Source organism: Verticillium dahliae, genomic scaffold (assembly GCF_000150675.1).
Source record: "Verticillium dahliae VdLs.17 supercont1.8 genomic scaffold, whole genome shotgun sequence".
NCBI classification, from domain to species: Eukaryota; Fungi; Ascomycota; class Sordariomycetes; order Glomerellales; family Plectosphaerellaceae; genus Verticillium; species Verticillium dahliae.
This window is the reverse complement of record NW_009276927.1, coordinates 458,802-476,145: the sequence shown is the minus strand read 5'-3', so window position 1 is coordinate 476,145 and position 17,344 is coordinate 458,802. Positions and strand designations below refer to the sequence as shown.

General features: G+C 60.0%; 5 protein-coding genes across 5 annotated transcripts in view; 1 reads left to right on the top strand and 4 right to left on the bottom strand.

The window, feature by feature from the left end:
* VDAG_04700 (uncharacterized protein) overlaps positions 1-903 on the bottom strand; it is a gene marked incomplete at both ends in the record, with an annotated part of 2,175 nt that extends 1,272 nt beyond the window's left edge. Inside the window, one exon of the mRNA XM_009654304.1 lies at positions 46-903. Within this exon, the coding sequence (XP_009652599.1) occupies positions 46-903 (858 nt within the window). The remainder of the gene's footprint in view (positions 1-45) is intronic.
* Positions 904-2,052: 1,149 nt separating this feature from the next.
* On the bottom strand, positions 2,053-5,055 carry VDAG_04699 (uncharacterized protein; the record flags this gene model as incomplete). Its single annotated transcript, XM_009654303.1, has 1 exon — positions 2,053-5,055. The coding sequence occupies one exon, from the start codon at positions 5,053-5,055 to the stop codon at positions 2,053-2,055; it is 3,003 nt and encodes a 1,000-aa protein (XP_009652598.1).
* Positions 5,056-9,230: 4,175 nt separating this feature from the next.
* Positions 9,231-10,378, bottom strand: VDAG_04698 (uncharacterized protein; the record flags this gene model as incomplete). Its single annotated transcript, XM_009654302.1, has 3 exons — positions 9,231-9,578; positions 9,646-9,843; positions 9,917-10,378. The coding sequence occupies 3 exons, from the start codon at positions 10,376-10,378 to the stop codon at positions 9,231-9,233; spliced, it is 1,008 nt and encodes a 335-aa protein (XP_009652597.1).
* A 2,021-nt stretch (positions 10,379-12,399) lies between these two features.
* On the top strand, positions 12,400-12,824 carry VDAG_04697 (NADH-ubiquinone oxidoreductase complex 1/LYR family protein; the record flags this gene model as incomplete). The annotated part of the gene is made up of 3 exons (XM_009654301.1): positions 12,400-12,525; positions 12,563-12,704; positions 12,808-12,824. The coding sequence occupies 3 exons, from the start codon at positions 12,400-12,402 to the stop codon at positions 12,822-12,824; spliced, it is 285 nt and encodes a 94-aa protein (XP_009652596.1).
* Positions 12,825-13,694: 870 nt separating this feature from the next.
* Positions 13,695-15,905, bottom strand: VDAG_04696 (SAM binding motif containing protein; the record flags this gene model as incomplete). Its single annotated transcript, XM_009654300.1, has 1 exon — positions 13,695-15,905. One exon carries the CDS (start codon positions 15,903-15,905, stop codon positions 13,695-13,697), a length of 2,211 nt encoding a protein of 736 aa, XP_009652595.1.
* Between the last annotated feature and the right edge of the window lie 1,439 nt (positions 15,906-17,344).

Genomic DNA, 17,344 nt, shown 5'->3' with positions numbered 1-17,344 from the left:
CGCAGGTTGACGGCCCAGTCGGCGAGGCTGGCGGAGCCGCTGGACGGCGAGCACGAGGGCCGCGGCGTCGTCGGCGGTGGCGGTCGCGAGGAGCATGGCTTTGGCGCCGGTGCGAAGGTCCGGGGCCACCGTGATGTGCGGGCTGTCTGGGCGCGAGCTGTAGACGCGCTCGGCGTAGTGCGCGGCCAGGCAGAGGAGGGGCCAGGTTGGGATGTAGAGGCGCAGCGGCTTGAGGTCCGAGGGGAGGCGCGAGTTGGCGTAGGCGTACATCTTGGCCAGGGGCGAGGAGCAGGGCGGTTTCTCGGGCGGTTTGGTGGATGATTTGGACGGCCGCGTCTTTCTGGCGCCTGGTTTGCTGTGCGAGCTTTCCTTTTCTGGCGCCGTAGGCTCGTCGATTGTGGCGAGGACCGCGGCGAACGTGTTGGTCAAAAGGTCCACAGCAAGCGAGGTCTGATGGATGAGCTCCTGGGCGTGAGGGTGGAAGCCGGCCTCGATCTCGGCCATGTCGGGGACCGTCAGGGCGGCGCAGGATGATTTGGGCGCAGGTTTCGACTGTGGTTTATCAAGTGGCTGACCATGCCGGTGCTTGGGCCGGGCCACGAGCTGCGTCTGAGCCGTCGGCGGGCGAGCTTCGCTGTTGTTGTTGTTGTTGTCGGCGAGGCCATAGAAGTTCTGGACCTGATTCACGACGACAGGCGCAGGGCCGAAGCCAGGCTGAAAGCCGAACGGCGGCGCCCACTGCTGCGACGGCTGGTTCGTGACGGCGTTGTGGTAGGATGGAGGCGCTGGGAGAGCGGGAACTTGGTGATGTTGTGTCTGTGGTTGTAGCTGTGACTGATGTTGGAGTTGCGGCTCGGCAGTCTTATTCGCCTTGACCACCTTCTTGCGATCAAACCAGCCCATGTCGAACGTAAACCACCATTTACCTGATCATCGGCAGTCCTATTTGTTCGCCAAGGTAAGTCCTCGTATTGGCTCCGTCAGTTCGACAGCCAAATCATCGCCATGAACATCGTCATCCTCAACACAGAGCGTAAAGGAGCAGCAGATTCATAAATCCAGGGACCAAGAAAATCAAAACCAGGCATGCACGGCGCTACACAGCACTTTATGACCCTCCATCCCAGAGGACAGGATCCAGATAACGGCCACCCCTCATCACATGCCCACCAAGCAAGGGTCGCTCCAAGCCCCCGACTCCCCTGCGATCCCTGCACAACCCCAGCTTCGCCCTCCGATTCGCCGCTGCAGTCTCAGCCCCAAGGCGAATCCAGCAGGGCAAGGAAGAGGCAGCAAGCAGCAGCACGGCGGGAGCCTCAAGTTGTAGAATGGGCGTACGAAGAAACAAAGTGAGTACCCGCCTCGCGTACAGGCCTCACCGAACACGACGCAGACGAAATCCCCTTGATGGTCAAACTGCGTGAAGCAGCGCACGACGTTCGTGGGAGGGGAGGGCTGGGGCAAGCTGCATGAATGGCACGACCCCAACCAGTGGCGAAGATAGCTAGCCGCCGAGGCACCCCAGAGAGAGAGAGAGGGACTCGAGAGAAAAGCAGGGGAAAACAATAGGCCCTCACGCACTCAGAACTCACAAGCCCGGCGGCCCGCCTGCAGCTCAGCCGAGGGAGGGTCGGCATGGCCCCGGACTCGGCGACCTGCGAAAGCCACGGGCGGCGATACGACAAGCCAGGGCACCAATGACGGGCGAACGACGCTGGAGTTGGGCAAAGAGCCGTTCTGGCTGATGTCCGAACAGGCTTATCGGTCTGTTGACGACAGCGCTTTGGGTGTTCGCAAACAGCCTGTCGGGAAGCGCTCAAGTCGGGAGGCGGAAACATCACATCATGGCACCAAAGAAGAACACCCTTTACGAAGACAACTACTTTTCAATTCACCGAAGCTACAGACACTTCACCCACGCGACTCGGCCTCGAACACGGAGAACAGACCCAGGCGGACGAGAAGGAAGCCCACAGACCCCAGCACGCATCAGAAGAAACAACTACAACCAAACACAGCTTCCCAGGACCACAACCTCACAGGACCGCGGCCTCACACAGGACTCGTCGGGTCGCGCACGCTGCCGCCGCTGCGACTGCCGCTACCGGTGCCACTACGCACGCTGCTGCCCGAGCCCGAGTGGGCGCCTCGCGACGGCCAGCTGAGCCCCGGCGGCGGTCGTGAGCCGCCGGCCGCGCCCGCCTGCGCCGGCGTGTTGTGGAACGACTGGTACTCGTCGTCGCCGGCACTCGACTGCGTGAAGCCCGAAACGTCGCTGAGCATACTACTAGAGCGGCCACGGGACTTGACAGGTGCCTGCGAGGGAAGCCAGTGACCCGCGCCCATGAGCGGCGCCGGTAGCAGCGAGGGCTGCGCCGCCCCCGGTCCGCTCGTCGAGTTGGAGGTTGTAGTCGTCGCTGCTGCTGGCCACATCGAGGCCGGGTAGTGAGGGGCGGCCGCCGGGTTCGGGTTCCACGAGTTGCCCGAGCTCGTCGCATTGGTCGAGGCCGCCGCCTCGAAGCCCTGCTGCTGCTGATGCTGCTGGTGCTGCTGGTGCTGGTGCTGGTGCTGGTGCTGACCGTCAAACGAGAGGCTGTTGTTGCTGTAGTTCATCTGTTGGTGGAACGTCTGGAGCTGGCTCATGAGGTTGTTGACCTGAGCCTGCTTGGTCGCATTGTTGGCCTGCATCGTCGCAATGCTCTCCCGAAAGTTGGTCTCGATCTGCTTCGTCTCAGCCTCCCACGCCGCGCGTCCTTGGCGCCGGCGCTCGGCTTCGTCGAGGCCGCGGTTGTTGGCATCCGTGATGCGCATGAGCTCCGTGTCCACCTTGGCAATGCGGGCCGCCATCTTGTTGCGCTTTGTCTGGAGGGCCGCCTGCTCGTCCTGCGCCGCCTTGATCTGTGCCGCGAGCTTGGCCTTGAACTCCTTGTGCTCCTTGGACGCCTTGTCAAAGACGGTCTTCTCGGCAGACCAGCTCTTCTCGGCTTGCTTCTTGCGTTCTTGCAGACCTTCGGGCGCCTTTTCAAACTCCTTGAGCAGCTCGTCGAGCTCGGCAATCTCCTTTTCGGCCTGGGCCTTTTGCGTCTCCTGCTGGATGATCTTTTGGCGCAGCTTGTCGTCGTTGCCGCCGCCGGACTGGATCGAGTTGTCGAGCTTCTCGTTTTCCTTCTTCAGCGCGCTGACCTTGCTCTTCCAGTCCTTGCGCAGCGTCTTGAGCTTGGACCTTTCATCCGACAGCCGCTCGTTCTGCGCGCTGATCGTACTCTTGAGCGTCGTAGCGGGGGAGTCGGGGCGAAGGGATTGCTGTCCGTTGATGGCGGGGCTCGCGGGGACGCCCTCCTGGTCCTTGGTCGGCGCCTGGGTCGTGCGGATGCTCGTCGAGAAGATGACGCGGTCGGTGTGCGTGTCGACGAATTCGCAGACATACTTGCTAAGCGGTCGCAAGCCGTAGACGTCGCCGCACCATCGATGACCCGACGCGCGCTCGCCGTCCTCGTCCTGGACGCGGAAGATGCGCGTCGGCTGCCAGTAGGCATTGTTGACGCGGACATAGAATGGCTTGGACGTGTCGACGCCGGCGGGTCGTGAGGCGTGTCCGTTCTGGGTGGGTGGGGCAATGTCGGCAAAATGACTGGTGTTGAAGCAAATTTCGTCGTATCCAATGTAGGAGATCCAGATCTGTTCGGCTTCCGAGTCGAACGGGGCGTTGCCCAAATTGTGGATGTCGGTAGCATTGGACCCCGCTGTTTCGGAAGCGGCGTGCGATAATTCGTACTCCTTGACCATGACAATCTTGGTGCTCGCCAACGCGGCCCACAAGGGCTGCTGGAGGCGCACCTGGGTGCTCTGCTTTCTCCTCTTCTTGGACGACGTCGTGGCGTGCTGCAGCGCTGCGGCTTCGCTGTCGGTGGTTGTTGGCAGACCGGCATCTCCAGAAATGTCGGCGGGCTTGCCCGCTTCGGGATCGGACAGGCTGTGGGAGGATCCGCTGCTCTTTTCGCGTCGCAGGTACCACTCCCTGATATATCGCACAATGCCCTGGGTCAGAATGTGAATGGCCAATATGCTCTTGATCCAGCCGTGGGGTCCTCTCTTATCGAACCCTTGCGAGATCGCCTCAAGGGGGTCGTCATTGTCGGAGGCGAGCCGCCAATTTGGGGGCAAGAGTCGAGTGGCGCGGGACCAGTGCAGCCTCGAACCGCGAAGCACGTGCGAGGCGATGACGAGGAGGAAGCACGTCGTGACGCTGCTCGACGTGCCTTCGCGCGAGGACGAGCCACCGCCAAGGGTCACAGCAATGACGGGCTTGGCCAAGTCGAGAATGGCAACCTGGATCGGCGGCCACAGGAACAGCCACACGAGCATGATGAGGATGTCCATGCAGCCGATGGTGACGAGAGAGGGCATGGTCGAGTTGTAGTCGAAGATCTCGGCGAGGTTGATGTTCATGCCGGAGCTCGTGGTCACGGGGGGCACAAAGGTCAAAAAGGTAAAGGCCATGTAGATGCCCGAGAGGGCGACGGGCGGGACGTGCATGAGCAGGATGAGGATGGCGAGCGTGTCGTAGAGAGGGAGCGCGCGAAGGACGGTGGCGGCAAACTCGAGGGGACCGCCGGGATCGCGGTGGACGTCGACATTTTTGGTGGCATTGACATCGATCTGGCGGTGCTGCGTCTCGACACAGCCGTTCCCGGCCGGGTTCGAGGCGCTCGAGTCGCCCGAGGAAGATTCCGAGTAGGCGCCTAGCGAGCCCCTCCTAGGGACGGCGTCGGCGGCCATGGCGGCGGCGGGATGGATCTTGCCGTTGGTGTCTCCGTTTCCATGGATAGCAAAGGTGGGCAGAGGCGACGGCAGAGGCGACGCAGAGGCATCGCCGTCGGAGGGTGCGGACGAGGTCGAGTGGTGGTGGGCAGGCGAGGCGTCCAGCTGGGACTGGCTCTTCTTGTTGGAGACTCGCTTGGCGGGGCCTACAAGACCATTCTCGTGACGAGTGTCGCGAGCATTGGCATTGGCAGCAGCGCCTGACTGTCGCTTCGCGTTCGAAGCTCGAGGCATGCAGCGCGCTCTATCGCTGTCCGCCGACCCGGCAACCTGAGACAGGCCGGGGCCAGGGACGGCAGCAGCAGGACGAGCCTGGATGCCTTGTGGTGGATGGTTCTTTGGGCGGGGGGGAGGAGGTCGGAAGAAGGAGGTTGACAACCTTCGTGATCGTGAGGGGTGCCAAGCCGAAGATGGAGATGCTCCGGTGGGAGGCGGCGACGTTGTTGAAATTAAATTCGTGGCAACCTGCAGAAAAGGAGCATCGAAGGCTCACGGGCGGCAGGATGGACAAAGGTTTTTTTTTCGTGGGGGGGTGGTGCCGTGGGCGTGGCGTCGCCGAAGGTTCAAGGTCGAGATGGCGATGCCCTGGCAGGAGTTGTTTGGGGTTGAGTTATTGTTGGAACGGGAGTTTGCAGGAGAACGAGTTGGGTGCCCTTTTCGGTCGGGAAGCGGAACTTTGCCCTTGCGGCGGCTTTGGGGGCCACGGTAGGTACCTACTGCTACCACTCTACCACTACAGGTAGGTACCACTACTACCACATGAGGTAGGGGGACTGCCATGTACCGCAGGGGGTCAGGCACCTTGCTCGTTTCTCTCCCTCAGTATCTGCACGCACACTCGCATCTCCGCACTGTGGACCATGCGCTAACGAGGCGCCCCGTGCTGCTGCTCAGTGGGGCTCTTCAGAGGCGCCCATCTGCTGCGTCGCCTCTGATCGCCTGCCATGCCGCGACAGACACAGTGACCGCAAACAGTGTGGGCTGACATCTGACAGACCCACCCACACAGTTGCTGCCGCACTATGCACACATGCACTTGCCTCTGTGCTTGCCTCTGTGCTTGCCTCTGTGCTTGCCTCTGTGCTTGCCTCTGTACTTGCCTCTGTACTTGCCTCTGTTCCTGCCTCTGTACATGCCTCTGCAGGTACCTCATAGGTACCTGTAGGCTCGGGAGTTGCAGAGATCGTGCGATCCATATCCGCCGACCGAAAATATTCAGATCTAGTGCGAGACTTTGGGGTACCTTCGCGTCGGCCACTCTTCGGGGCCAATCTCGCCCACGCGCTTGTGCTCTCAAGTCTCTTCTGCCTCTGCCCTACGGCGTCTCCCTACGGCGTCTATCGCTCTGCCCTGCTACTGCTGCTACCTGTTTGTGCATGTGCCCTTGCCTGCCTCACCCGTGATGCTACCTGCCTCGCCCGTGATGCTACCTGCCTCACCCATGATGCAGCGTAGTGCTTGCTGCCTGCCATGCGATGCATCGACCCAAGCTCCTCACCTTCATGCCAGCTACCGCATCGCATTCTCGCCTTCTCGCCTTCTCGTCTTCGATACCCACGATACCTACCCTGGCACCCAAAACCTGTATTTTGCCGTCCCCCAAATCTGGGAGCGACATGGGAACAGCCATTGTCTCACTGACTCATTCCAGGCTAGCTCCGTCGAGGCTGTCGAGGCTGTCTGCGAGACAAGGCAAAAAGATACATGACATGACTTCCAGCGACACACTGCAGCAAACCCCCAAACCATGACACGAATGGCCTCCCAAGCACCTTATCTCTCGCTTGACTGCAGGTTCAGTGGGCGACATCCGGGGTGATGCGACAGATCACGATGCACCAGGTCCGAGTACGCCTCCGTGCTCCCCCTCACACGACCACCAGGCGAGGACCTCCCACCAGGCGTGGTCTGTGTATCGGCTTTCGTCCCGCACTCAGCGCAATCTCCTTGCGTGCTTGGGTTCCTGTGTTCCTTGGTTCCTTGGTCCCCTTGATCCATTGCTCCCTTGATCCCCGGATTCTCGATTCTTTTCCTTCACGTGCGACAACGGGTTCAGGGCAAGTCAAGGCGCCATCCTCCACCAGTCACGTCCCCTCATGACGTTGATCGACAAAAACAAAGCAAACTTCCAAGACCTAGGTGGACCTCCTGGGGCGCCTGCAATAGTGCTGTCCCCTACCTCGACATCCTCCTCCTCATCAGATCATGTCCTTCCCCTCCTCAATCCATCCTCAGGACCAGCAATGCACATGGTGGTGGTGGCAAGCAGGAAGCAGCAGAAATGAACGAATCGCAGCCAGACACAACAACAGCTTCCCGCACAGTGGCCGCCAGCAGAGCGCAAGCTCATGACGCGGGGCGCACTGCCAGTACATCGCAAGCGGAGTCAACCTTTAGCAGCCATTCAGCGTGACGAGAATTTTAATTTCCAACGTCGATCACTTGCTGCGGGCGAGCGGCGAGTGCCGCCAGCTGCTGCCTCGTCCGGTCCATCGCGTGCCTTTTCCGGCCCTGGTCTCTCTCCTGGTCTCTCTCTCCTGTGCACGCCGCTGTGGAGGCTCCAACGTGAGATCTGCTGGCTGGCCACACTGTCTGCAGCTGGATTCCTCGTTGGTCGCTGGTCTGCGCTCGTGCTGTCCTTGCCTGGCCTGGCTTCGTCTTCGTCGGCCTGGCTTCGTCTTCGTCGAGCCTAGCCCTTGATGCTCTCGTTGCGGTACACTCCAGTGTGCCAGGGGTCGTTTCCTTGTCCTCCACACAGGATTGGATTTCACCGTCTTGGCGATCCGAACAAGCCCTGACCTCGGTACTCGAGCTTGACCTCGAGCACAAGGGGGGATCAAGCCGTGCCTCAGCCAGGTGGTTCGACTAATTCGAGTACGCTGCAGGGAGACAACAGATGAAAAGGGTCCAGTGGTGTCGCCGCAAGCAAATGCTCACGATCCGGCTCGTTCGGCAGTTCAACAACCACCTTTTTTTTCGTTATCAAATCATTTCGTCACACGAACATTCCAGCCACGCGCCCAAAGGAAGGGGGGAAAAAAAGTTCTGCAAAAGTTCGACTCGCTCTCTCCACTCTCTTCTTTTAGCGCTGCGATTACTCCGGTCTTAGCGCTACGAAGCGTACATATACGACCCAGACCGGAGGGTTGCAAAATCCCAGTCGTACCATGGCAAAAGGACTCCTCGCCAGCGTCGAACCAGAGGCCGGCACGCAGGAGGGGCACTGGGGCAAGCCGTGACAGGGCTGGTCGCAAGCCAAGCCAAGAGGACCAGGCATTGTACCTTTTTTGTCTCTGTCTTTTTCCTCTAGGATTTTGTTCGCCAGGACGAAATATGCTGTGCACCCCCACCTCCCGCGAATCGTGCTAATCGTGAAGCGGAATAGTCAGGAGATCGCCCTGTCGGCATTTGTCCACACCGCCGCTGAGATGGGGTCGCGGGCTGCCATCTCCATCCCACCACCACCACCACCAACCTCCCGTGCCACCCCTCTCCGGATGACTGCCGGGCCACCGCCGCAGACTTGCATCACGAGAACGAGCCAGGACGAGCTCGTAGGGCTTGGGTTGATCCGTGGCAGCCGAGGCTGCGCTTCGCCTGCTGACGGGATGAACGCCACTGGAAAACCTACACCCGGCTTGCTCGGGTCGAGGCCATTCTCGTCATCATCATCAGACGGGTTTTCTTGGTGGGAGGCACAGTGGGAGGACGCACGCACCAGCAGAGGGTACGAAGCATCCAACGGGCTGATCTAGCAGCGTAGCGGCACGGCACCCATGACAAGCTTCACGGCGCTGCTGCAGCGCACGGCAAACGCACTCATGCACCTCTCGTTCGCCCGTCACCCCGCGCGCCGTTGACAGGTCTCACTCGCCCTTGTGTTCTCGGCCGTCTGTCTGCCTCTGCATGATTGGCCCGCCCATCTGTTGTGTGTGGTGCTGTGGTACTGTGGTACTGTATGGGCGACTCAGCAAGACCCCTCTCTCGACCTACTGCATGCAGGTAGTCACGTCTTGCTCAATGAAACGTTAGCGCTTCGACAGTCTTGTCTTTTACACGGATAGAAACACATGGCATGCATTCTGCAAATGACTGACATTATGGCGCGTCTATGGCGCTTGGTCGTCCGGTGTGTCATGTGAGTACAGTGGTCGTGACGAGTCCAGCCAGCAGCCCATCACCCGTCGATGTGTTCCCATCCTGCCCTCAAGCGGGTGACAAAAAGAAGGGTCCAGCCAAAAGTCTTCCCCCTATTCCTTGGCTGGTTATGACGCTGCTTGGGTATCCTCTACCCCTCAGAACACCGGAGACCTAGCTCTATCACATGGCTGTAATGTAAGTTGGTAGGTCGGTGAGGGGCTTGCATGGGCCATGTTTCTGTCGACCGCTTCTTGCTGCCTCGCGCTTCCTCACGCCCCCTTGGCCGCGCCCATATCCTCAACGGCGTCGGGGCGGTTCCACGTCTGCTCCTCGAGCAGGCGCAGGTCACGGCCGATGCCCCGCAGCACGGCGTTGGCCTTGCGCAGGCGCGTCTCGGCGCCCGTGTTCTCGACGGCGCTCAGCCGGTCGAGCTCGCCGATGAGCCAGCTCGGCATGGGCTCGTACAGCGACAGCGTCGTGCCCGTGCGCGCGAGCAGCGTGCCGCGCGTCAGCGACCAGATGAGCGTCTGCACGACGACGCTCTGCGTCGTCTTGGCGTCCCGCGTCCAGGGCAGGAATCTCGTAAAGGCGCGTATCGTCTCCGGCTCGGTTATGGCCTGGGCCGTTAGTCGGCTGTATGCTGTGATTTGGGCAGCCCAAAAGGGACTAAAGGAGGCAACGTACGTGGCTCGGCATGATGTTGGTCCTCGCATTCTTGATCGTCACCGCCGCCGTCGCATCCCCCTCGGCCGGCGGCGCGCCGTACAGCAACGTCTGCCACTTGGCCGCCAGATCAGGGGGCGCCGTGTCCTGGGCGTGCGCCAGCGTCTGGTACAGCGCCTCGTTCGCTATGGCGAGGTACGTCGCGTTGCTGTCTGCTTTCTGCGTAGCCGGTCAGTCAGGAACGGACAGAGGACATGCGCGACGCAGAGGCCGGAGGACAGATTGTGCTCACCCTCTGCCATGACGTCGCGTCGAGGCCGGCGCTCGTCGCGGAGGGCTGCCAGGTGGCGTTGGCGGGCACGCGGAGGTGGGGGATCGTGAAGCCCGGTCGCGCGGGGTAGCCTTGGAGGACGGCGTAGACGGGGGCGGCGCGCTTGGCGATGCGGGAGACTAGGCTTGCGGCGAGGGCGGTCTGGTCGGGGGTGCAGCCGAAGGCGAGGCAGCGGCCGATGCGCTCGAGCGAGGCGCGGCCGTTGAAGGTCGGCAGGCGGCTGGACATGGGGGTTGTCTGGGGTGTCCAAGGGGTGTCTGCGGGGGTGTTGGGATTCGGAGGAGGCTCGAGGTGATGTGTGTCGTGGCTGCTGTCGCGGATCGAGAGCTCAATGTCGTGATCAAGGGCTTGGTGGTTTGCTCGCATCGGGATGGGCTCGAGAGCTGTGGTGGAGACAGCTGCGATAAGATAAGCCCGGGACATGTAGCTCACGCTTGTATGTAGAGGAAGGGACTACTCTGATTCAGTTAGTTAGCAAGGACTATAAAACGTAGCCCTAGGGGCACGTTAAGTGACAAACTAAGCCAGATACAACAACTCTTATCCACCTTAATACCATACGCTTTTTGTATGTCCCATAGTTCCTCTGGGCCTTAGTGAACATTGATCGCTCAGGCCCGGCACTTCAAGCTTGTGGGCAAGCACCTATCTCATCACGCCGGGAAGGGTCTATGGCAGAGATGTCTTGTCGAGCGTGAAGTTGCTGATGCCCTCCGCGAGGCACATGACAAGGCAGGCCATTGGGGACCGAACGCTACGAGGAGGCGCCTGGCAGCTTCGGTGTTCTAGCCAGGCATGGCCCGAGATGCCGTCTCACATGTCTAAGGATGCAGGCAGTGCGCCAGTCATGGGCCCAATAAACCAAAAGCACCTCCGATCAAGTCCCAGGTTGCGGAACCCTTCCAGCTCATGGGAATCGATCATTTAGGGCCCTTCACCACGACAATGAGGGGAAACCGACATCTGCTGGTTCTTGTTGAAAATTTCAGCAGGCATGTGTGGGTGTACCCGGCGCTGGGGACTACAGCATCTGAGGCCCTGAACTTAGTCCTGGCCTGGATAGACGAAGCTCCTGTGTGAAAGAAGGGACTCCTCTGATGGAGTTGGTTTGCAGAAGCTATAAACGTAGGCCTGGGGGCAAGTTGGCGACCAATTAAGCCAGATACAGCAACACTTATCCACCTATAATAACTGTCTTCGGTGACCACAGCAGGGCTGGATGGCAAGTCTGGACGATCATTCTATTGGGGGCAAACATGGCCAGACCGCACCTCAGACCGCACCCGACTTGGGCGATAGTTGCAAGGGGACCGCTTTCCGGACTGAAAAGGCGAATTTTGGATCACGAGTGAGGCTCCCGCACCACCGACTGTTGGTACCCAGAAGTCTGTCGTTCGTCAAAAGGGTGTCCATAAACTATGCCTGTATTCGGACTTCATTCTCCTTGATGTAGCATAACCAACACCTGATCGACAACGCCGGTGCCCTGCAGCCACTCATCGAAGATGCCAACATCGAGAGTGGGATTTGAAGGCCTGTCCCTGGTCCTCCTTCTGGATGGTCCTCCTTCTGGATAGTCCTTTAGTGCCCAAATTCGGCCTCAGTATATAGAATGATCACTGCCTACCTAAAGAGCTTTGATCTGCATGTACGCAGGTACTAGGTCAGTACATGATTGAGGGCGGGTACGTCTATGAAACATAGATAACGCACACGCATCTAGATCTATAGTTCGCCATGTCCTTTGATTCAATTGGTGACATGTGTTTTCTGCTACTCGAATGTCCATCATACGAAGCACTGAGGTCGAATTTTGGCACTAAAGGGATGACCGAGCCGCAGATGTCCAGCCTGGGGAACTCACGACTTTCGCATTCCTTGCCTGAGGCGACTGAAGATCCCGGCAGAGATCACCCTGCTGCTGTCGCCAGAAATGAGAGGTCACGTGTAGAAGTCCAACAAGTTGGGAGAAGAAGAGGCTTGCTGTATTGGAGGGAAAACCAGGTCTCTCCAACATTGGCCGTAGGCGCCCTGCTGTAGATATCGAAGGTCAAGGAGCTGTATCGTCGCCCGGGCTCATAACTGTCACCACGGAATTGAACAAAGTGGATTGATTGTTGTTAAGGTACAAAAGGAGACTTCCAGAAGTCCAAACGAAGGTAATTGGTCAGATCCAGCATCGGTAAGGAGTCTTACCGGGGCGATAACGACAGAACAAATGCATCAAATGAGGACTCCACATTTGGGATGAAAGTACTCCTGGGTCACAGAACAGAACCTTGCCTGATCGGCAACAGCATGGCAGCAGCTCATTGCGAGGTGTTGCATCATAGGCATCAACACCATAAGAAGACATTGCAGAAGACAGCACAGCAGAGTCCCGCTCCACGCTCTCATCTCAATGTAGCCGCAGCGCGAGCCTCTCACACCCACCACGCGACAACATGAGCGTCAACCCCGAGCTGAGACGCCAGGTCATCGCCATGTACAAAGGTGCCATTCCCTGCTTTCCCCGGCTGTGTCTCTCGTCGAGGTGGCAACGCAGCGCCCTCTTCATTTCTGCCTGCTGTGTACGTTTTGCTCGAACAAGTCGCTGACGAGGCAGAGCTCCTGTTCATGGGCCGCGAATACCCCCTCGGCTTCGCCTACTTCCGCCCGCGCCTGCACAAGGCCTTTGCCGCCAACGCAGGGCTGCGCGATGAGGCGGCGATTCGCAGGGGACTTGAGAGGGCCGAGTTTGTGAAGAAGGGTCAGTGTTCTCGTTGTTCTGTCACTGTTGCCTGTTCTGTTACTGTTGCTTGTTCTGTTGGACTGTTGCGGATATGACGGTTGCTGACTTGTTTTCTCAACAGAGATTGAAGCGCTGTGAGTTTGCCATTGTCTTTCGTTAACGCATGTCTGCATCTTCCATTCATCCTCTTCTTTAACGGCCAGTCAAGTCTTCCGATGTATTCAAGCGTGCGGCTTCGAGTGAGGTTGCGGAAGACTGGTCTTCGTCTTCGCCTTGGCCACTCATCTCAGTTCATGAAGGTATGGACCACTGGTAGTGCCAGCTTCCACTCAGAGTGCCATACGCATACCTCTCATCTTGCCGGTTCGAGACGGCAATGACGTGATACTCGACCCGTGCAACCACCAGAGCCAAACACCGCCCAAGCACAACACACAAGCACAACACACAAGCACAAGACATACGCGAGGCAAGCCAAGAAGCAGAGTCTATTCCCATCACACCAATCTGAATACGCAACCCCTCCTCAGACCCGCATACAGCCTCAAGCTGACCGGCCCAGCTACTACCTCAAACGCTACCGCACGCTGCGGAAGCGCTACGTGCCAGACGCGTGAGGCCCGAGAGACAGAAAGGCAGCAACAAATACGCGAAATAGAGACATGTAGAACCCGAAACAAAAGTCATCATGCTGCCCCAATCTGAATGCAAAATGACCCTCCTGCAAAATGTCATGAACCAAAAAAAAACAAACCGAAATCAAGAGAAAACATGTATTCAATGCCATTCTTGTCCGACTTGTCGAAAAGAAACTCTTTTTTCTCCCACTCTCTCCCTCGACAAAACCAGAACCGGAACGTAGGGGTATCTGCAATATCTCTCCAAAGCCAATGTCCTGATCCTGTGCACCCCCTGTGCCGACGACGCATCGTGCCCCGTGTCTCGCATCGTGCCCCGTGTCTCGCATCGCGGCATGGTCCATCAACAGCAGCAGCCCGTCTGCCGTCATTACTTCTTCCTCGCCCACCACGCCCCAACCTCCAGACACTCGCCGCACCCGGCGCCATCGCCGCCCATGAGGTCGCCGACCATGCGGCCCATCCACAGGTCCCACTCGTCCCGGCTCTTGCCGCTCGTCTCGCGCAGCATGGGCTCGAGGCTCTGCACAAACTGCACGACCGTCAGCATGGCCGTCCGCCGCACCGCCGCCTGCCCCTCGCTCAGCCGCTTGGCCCGCCCGCCGCCCTCACGCCGCCGCACGTAGCTCTTGCCGTCCTTGGTCACGACACCGCCGACCCCTTCGCGCTCCCAGCGCACCTCGGCCAGCGGGATCGCCAGCCGCCGGCTGCGCACATCGGTGAGGTCGTCCGACTCTTGCAGCAGCGACGGCCCCACGAGCGTGCACGGCACCGGCGATAGGCCGCGTGGGCCGAGCGCCCGGTGCAGCCACGTGTTGTATTCGACAAGGTACGGGTTCATCGGCGATGAGAGCGGTGTGTTGGCGGTCATGAGGTAGGCGCCGAGGGAGGCGGCGAGCGGCGTCGAGGGCGAGGTTGAGGAGGCGGCGCCATCTTCGGCGACGGAGGACGAGGAGGACTCCTCCTCTTCTTCGGTCGATTCTTCTTCTTCTGACGATGACGGCTCCTCGGCGGCTTCGGCGTGCTGCACTGGCGCGTGCGGCCGGAGCATGCGGACTTGGTGGTCGGACTCCCAAATCTCGAGGACGCCGCCGGGGCGCAGGAGGCGGAGGTATTCGTCCATGGCGGGCTGTTGTAATTGTGAGGGGATGGCGAGGGACGTGTCCTTGACCATGACGAGGTCAAAGTGGCCGTCGGGCAGAGGCCAGGGCAAGCTGCGGAGGTCGTGCTGGACGAAACGCCATCGCATGTCTCGATCCAGACGCTCCGTCGGTGCGATCGGCGCGACGTCAATGCCGGTAAAAGAAATGTTGGTGTGGCCGCGGGCGGCAAACCAACGGTGACACATGGTCGACCAGAAGGCGGGCCCACAGGCAATCTCCAGCACACGCGTGGGTGGCTTGTCGGCAAAGATTGGAGAGCATACGGGGCCGCCAAAGACTTGGGTCAAGAGGAGAGTGCGTAGGGACTGGCGGTGCAGTTCGGCGAGGTCGACGGGCAAGGGATACGGCAGGGTGGTGTCGGCAAGGTAGGTGCGGGAGTTGCGCAGGGCGAAGGCGGGCCGGGTGAGGTTCTGCGCCGAAGCAGAAGCAGAAGCGGCGCTGGTGCTCCCGCGGACGGACGGCGTGTCGGTGGTGTTGGTGCCGTCGAGGGAGGGGTTCGACGTGTTCATGCCGGCGAGGGTCATGGCGGAGGAATTCATGGTGCGTGTCTGGGCGTTGTGGGCGTGGAATGCGGCAGCGGCTGTCGTGTGGTCCATAATAGGGATGATGGAGAAGGACGAGGGCGACTTGGTTTGGGAAAAGGACGAGGCGTGGGGTGTCGTAGGGTCGCCATCCGTGAGCATGCTGGCATGATGCGGCGAGGTGGCAGACGAGGGGGTTTGTTGTGACGAGAAGAGGTTGCGACTTCGTGGGACCTGAAGCCGGTCAAGGGTCGTCCGGCGCGTGCCGCTTCGCCCGCGGAATGCGTCCTGTTCACTGCCGTGGTCGCGATGTTGAGGAAGTGGGGGGATGGCGGCCTTTAGGTCGACGCTGTCGAAATCTTTTGGCAACCCAAAATGGTACCGAGGATGGCGGGCCGCGCTCTTGGCACCTGGTGAGGTGGGCGCCCTGGGAGTGCGAGAACCAGTGTCTTGGCTGTCGTCGTCAGCGTCGTGGTCGTTGTCGTTGTCGTCGTTGTGCTTGTGCTTGTCGAGAGACGGAGAGGAAGATGATGATGAGGTCACCAGCGACAGCGCAGTCGTGGTTGTGCTGAGGCCTGCCTCGTGTGAGGAACTGACAGATCCGGAACTGCCACTGTGCGTCCGGGTGTGGGTGTGTCGAAAGCGGCTGGGCTTCCGGTCCTTCTCCTTCCTACCCGCCGAATGCGCTCGACGCAGGAAGAGCGGTGCCTTGCTAGGCTTCTTGTCTCGGTTTCGGTCTCTGGTCTGGTCCCCGTTCTGTTGATCGTCGCCGTCGGCAGCAGCAGCAGCAGCAGCAGCGGCGATGATGGCAGCGGCCTTCTTCTTCTCCTGGGCCGTCCGTTGGTAGATGGGAGGGAAAGGGGCAGCGCCGGCATACATGTACCCGCCATACTCCATCTTTATTAAAGGCCAGCCCAAGGACAGGCTCCTCGAAGCCTTGCCTTGCCTTGCCTTGAGAAGCGGATGCAGCAGCAGGGCACGCCTGGTGCAGCGTCAGTGCGGCCAAAGGTCCCACCAGGCCCGCGGGTCGATGAGGTGTTCGATGGAGCCCTTAATTTGGGGTAGAGGGAGGGGGAGGGCGCACACCCGACAAGGGGCTGGTTTTTTTCTCTTCTTCTTCTTCTTCTTCTTCTTCTCCTCTCCTCTCAGTATGTGGTGCCGCAGTTAATTTAGCACTGGCACCGCACTGCAGGCGCCTCCACCGGCCGAGTGGAGGGGGGGATTGGAAGGGGAAGGCAAGGAACGGGAGCCGGTTCCAATGACGCCAGGCCAATGTCCAGGCTGCTGGGGCGCGCTACAGGGATGTGGTTTGGTCCAAAGGTTGGACTGGGCTCGGGGAGAGGGGGGGGGGTTTGAAGAAGAGGGAGCGGGGGGTGGTGTAATCGGTGGGAGAATGGAGTCGCGTGGGCCCAGCCGGCAAGGGTCCGTTTCGTTGAAGTGTTATTGCGGTCGATGGTTGATGGCGGTGCCGTGTGATAGTTTGGGTCGAGTGAGGCTTGCTAGGAGATTTGACCTTTGTCGGGGATGTTCGATGTTTTGCCTTTATGTGCTTTGCGCTTATGTGCTTTGCGCCCTCAGAACTGTGGCGACTGCGAGATGTGGTGATACGGTTTCGTTGCCCTCCCTCCTGGCTCTCTGGGCTTCTGTTAGTTCTGTGAGGCGCTGATCTTCCAGGCGGCTGGTTCTTTGGCTTCTGCCTGAATCCGATCCTGGCGTCGCCCAGGGCTCAATTGTTCCGAGATGTTGGGCTCGCCCTGCATCAGTCACAGCCGAGAGAGAGAGAGGAGCTGGTTGATCATGGGCGTCACCAGACAGGGCTGCTGCTTCGTCTCCGTCTCGCCCTCGCCTTCTTTGTGTGCTTGCCCGTCGCCTCAGAATCCTGCCTATTATTCGCCCTGCAGGTCCAGGATTCCTTCGAGGGCAACCCTCCCCCTCATGCAGCCAAGAAACACTGCAAGTACCGAACTTTCGCAGACTGGCCCCCTGGGACCTGCGTCCGCCGTCGGCCACCGTCTGCCAATTGCGGCAGCCTTGTCCGCCCGCCGTGCTCCTTTGTCTAATAACGCCCTTCGCCGTCTGGCGCTGCTGCTGGTCACTGATTCAGTGGCTTGCAGCACGCACGCTGCGGGCCTGTTGAAGGATCTGGCGCCAGAAGCGACGAGCGAGATGGGACTGGTTGGACAGACCGGACAGACGATGAGGTCCTGAGACCTGCGACCTGCGACAGGGTACACAAGACAACAAAGTTCCAGTGGTTCGGGAAACTCTGTGACGAGCACAAGCCTTGCTCAAGCCAGCCGCCACTTCTGGCGGGCGGGGGGGGGGGGGGGGGGGGG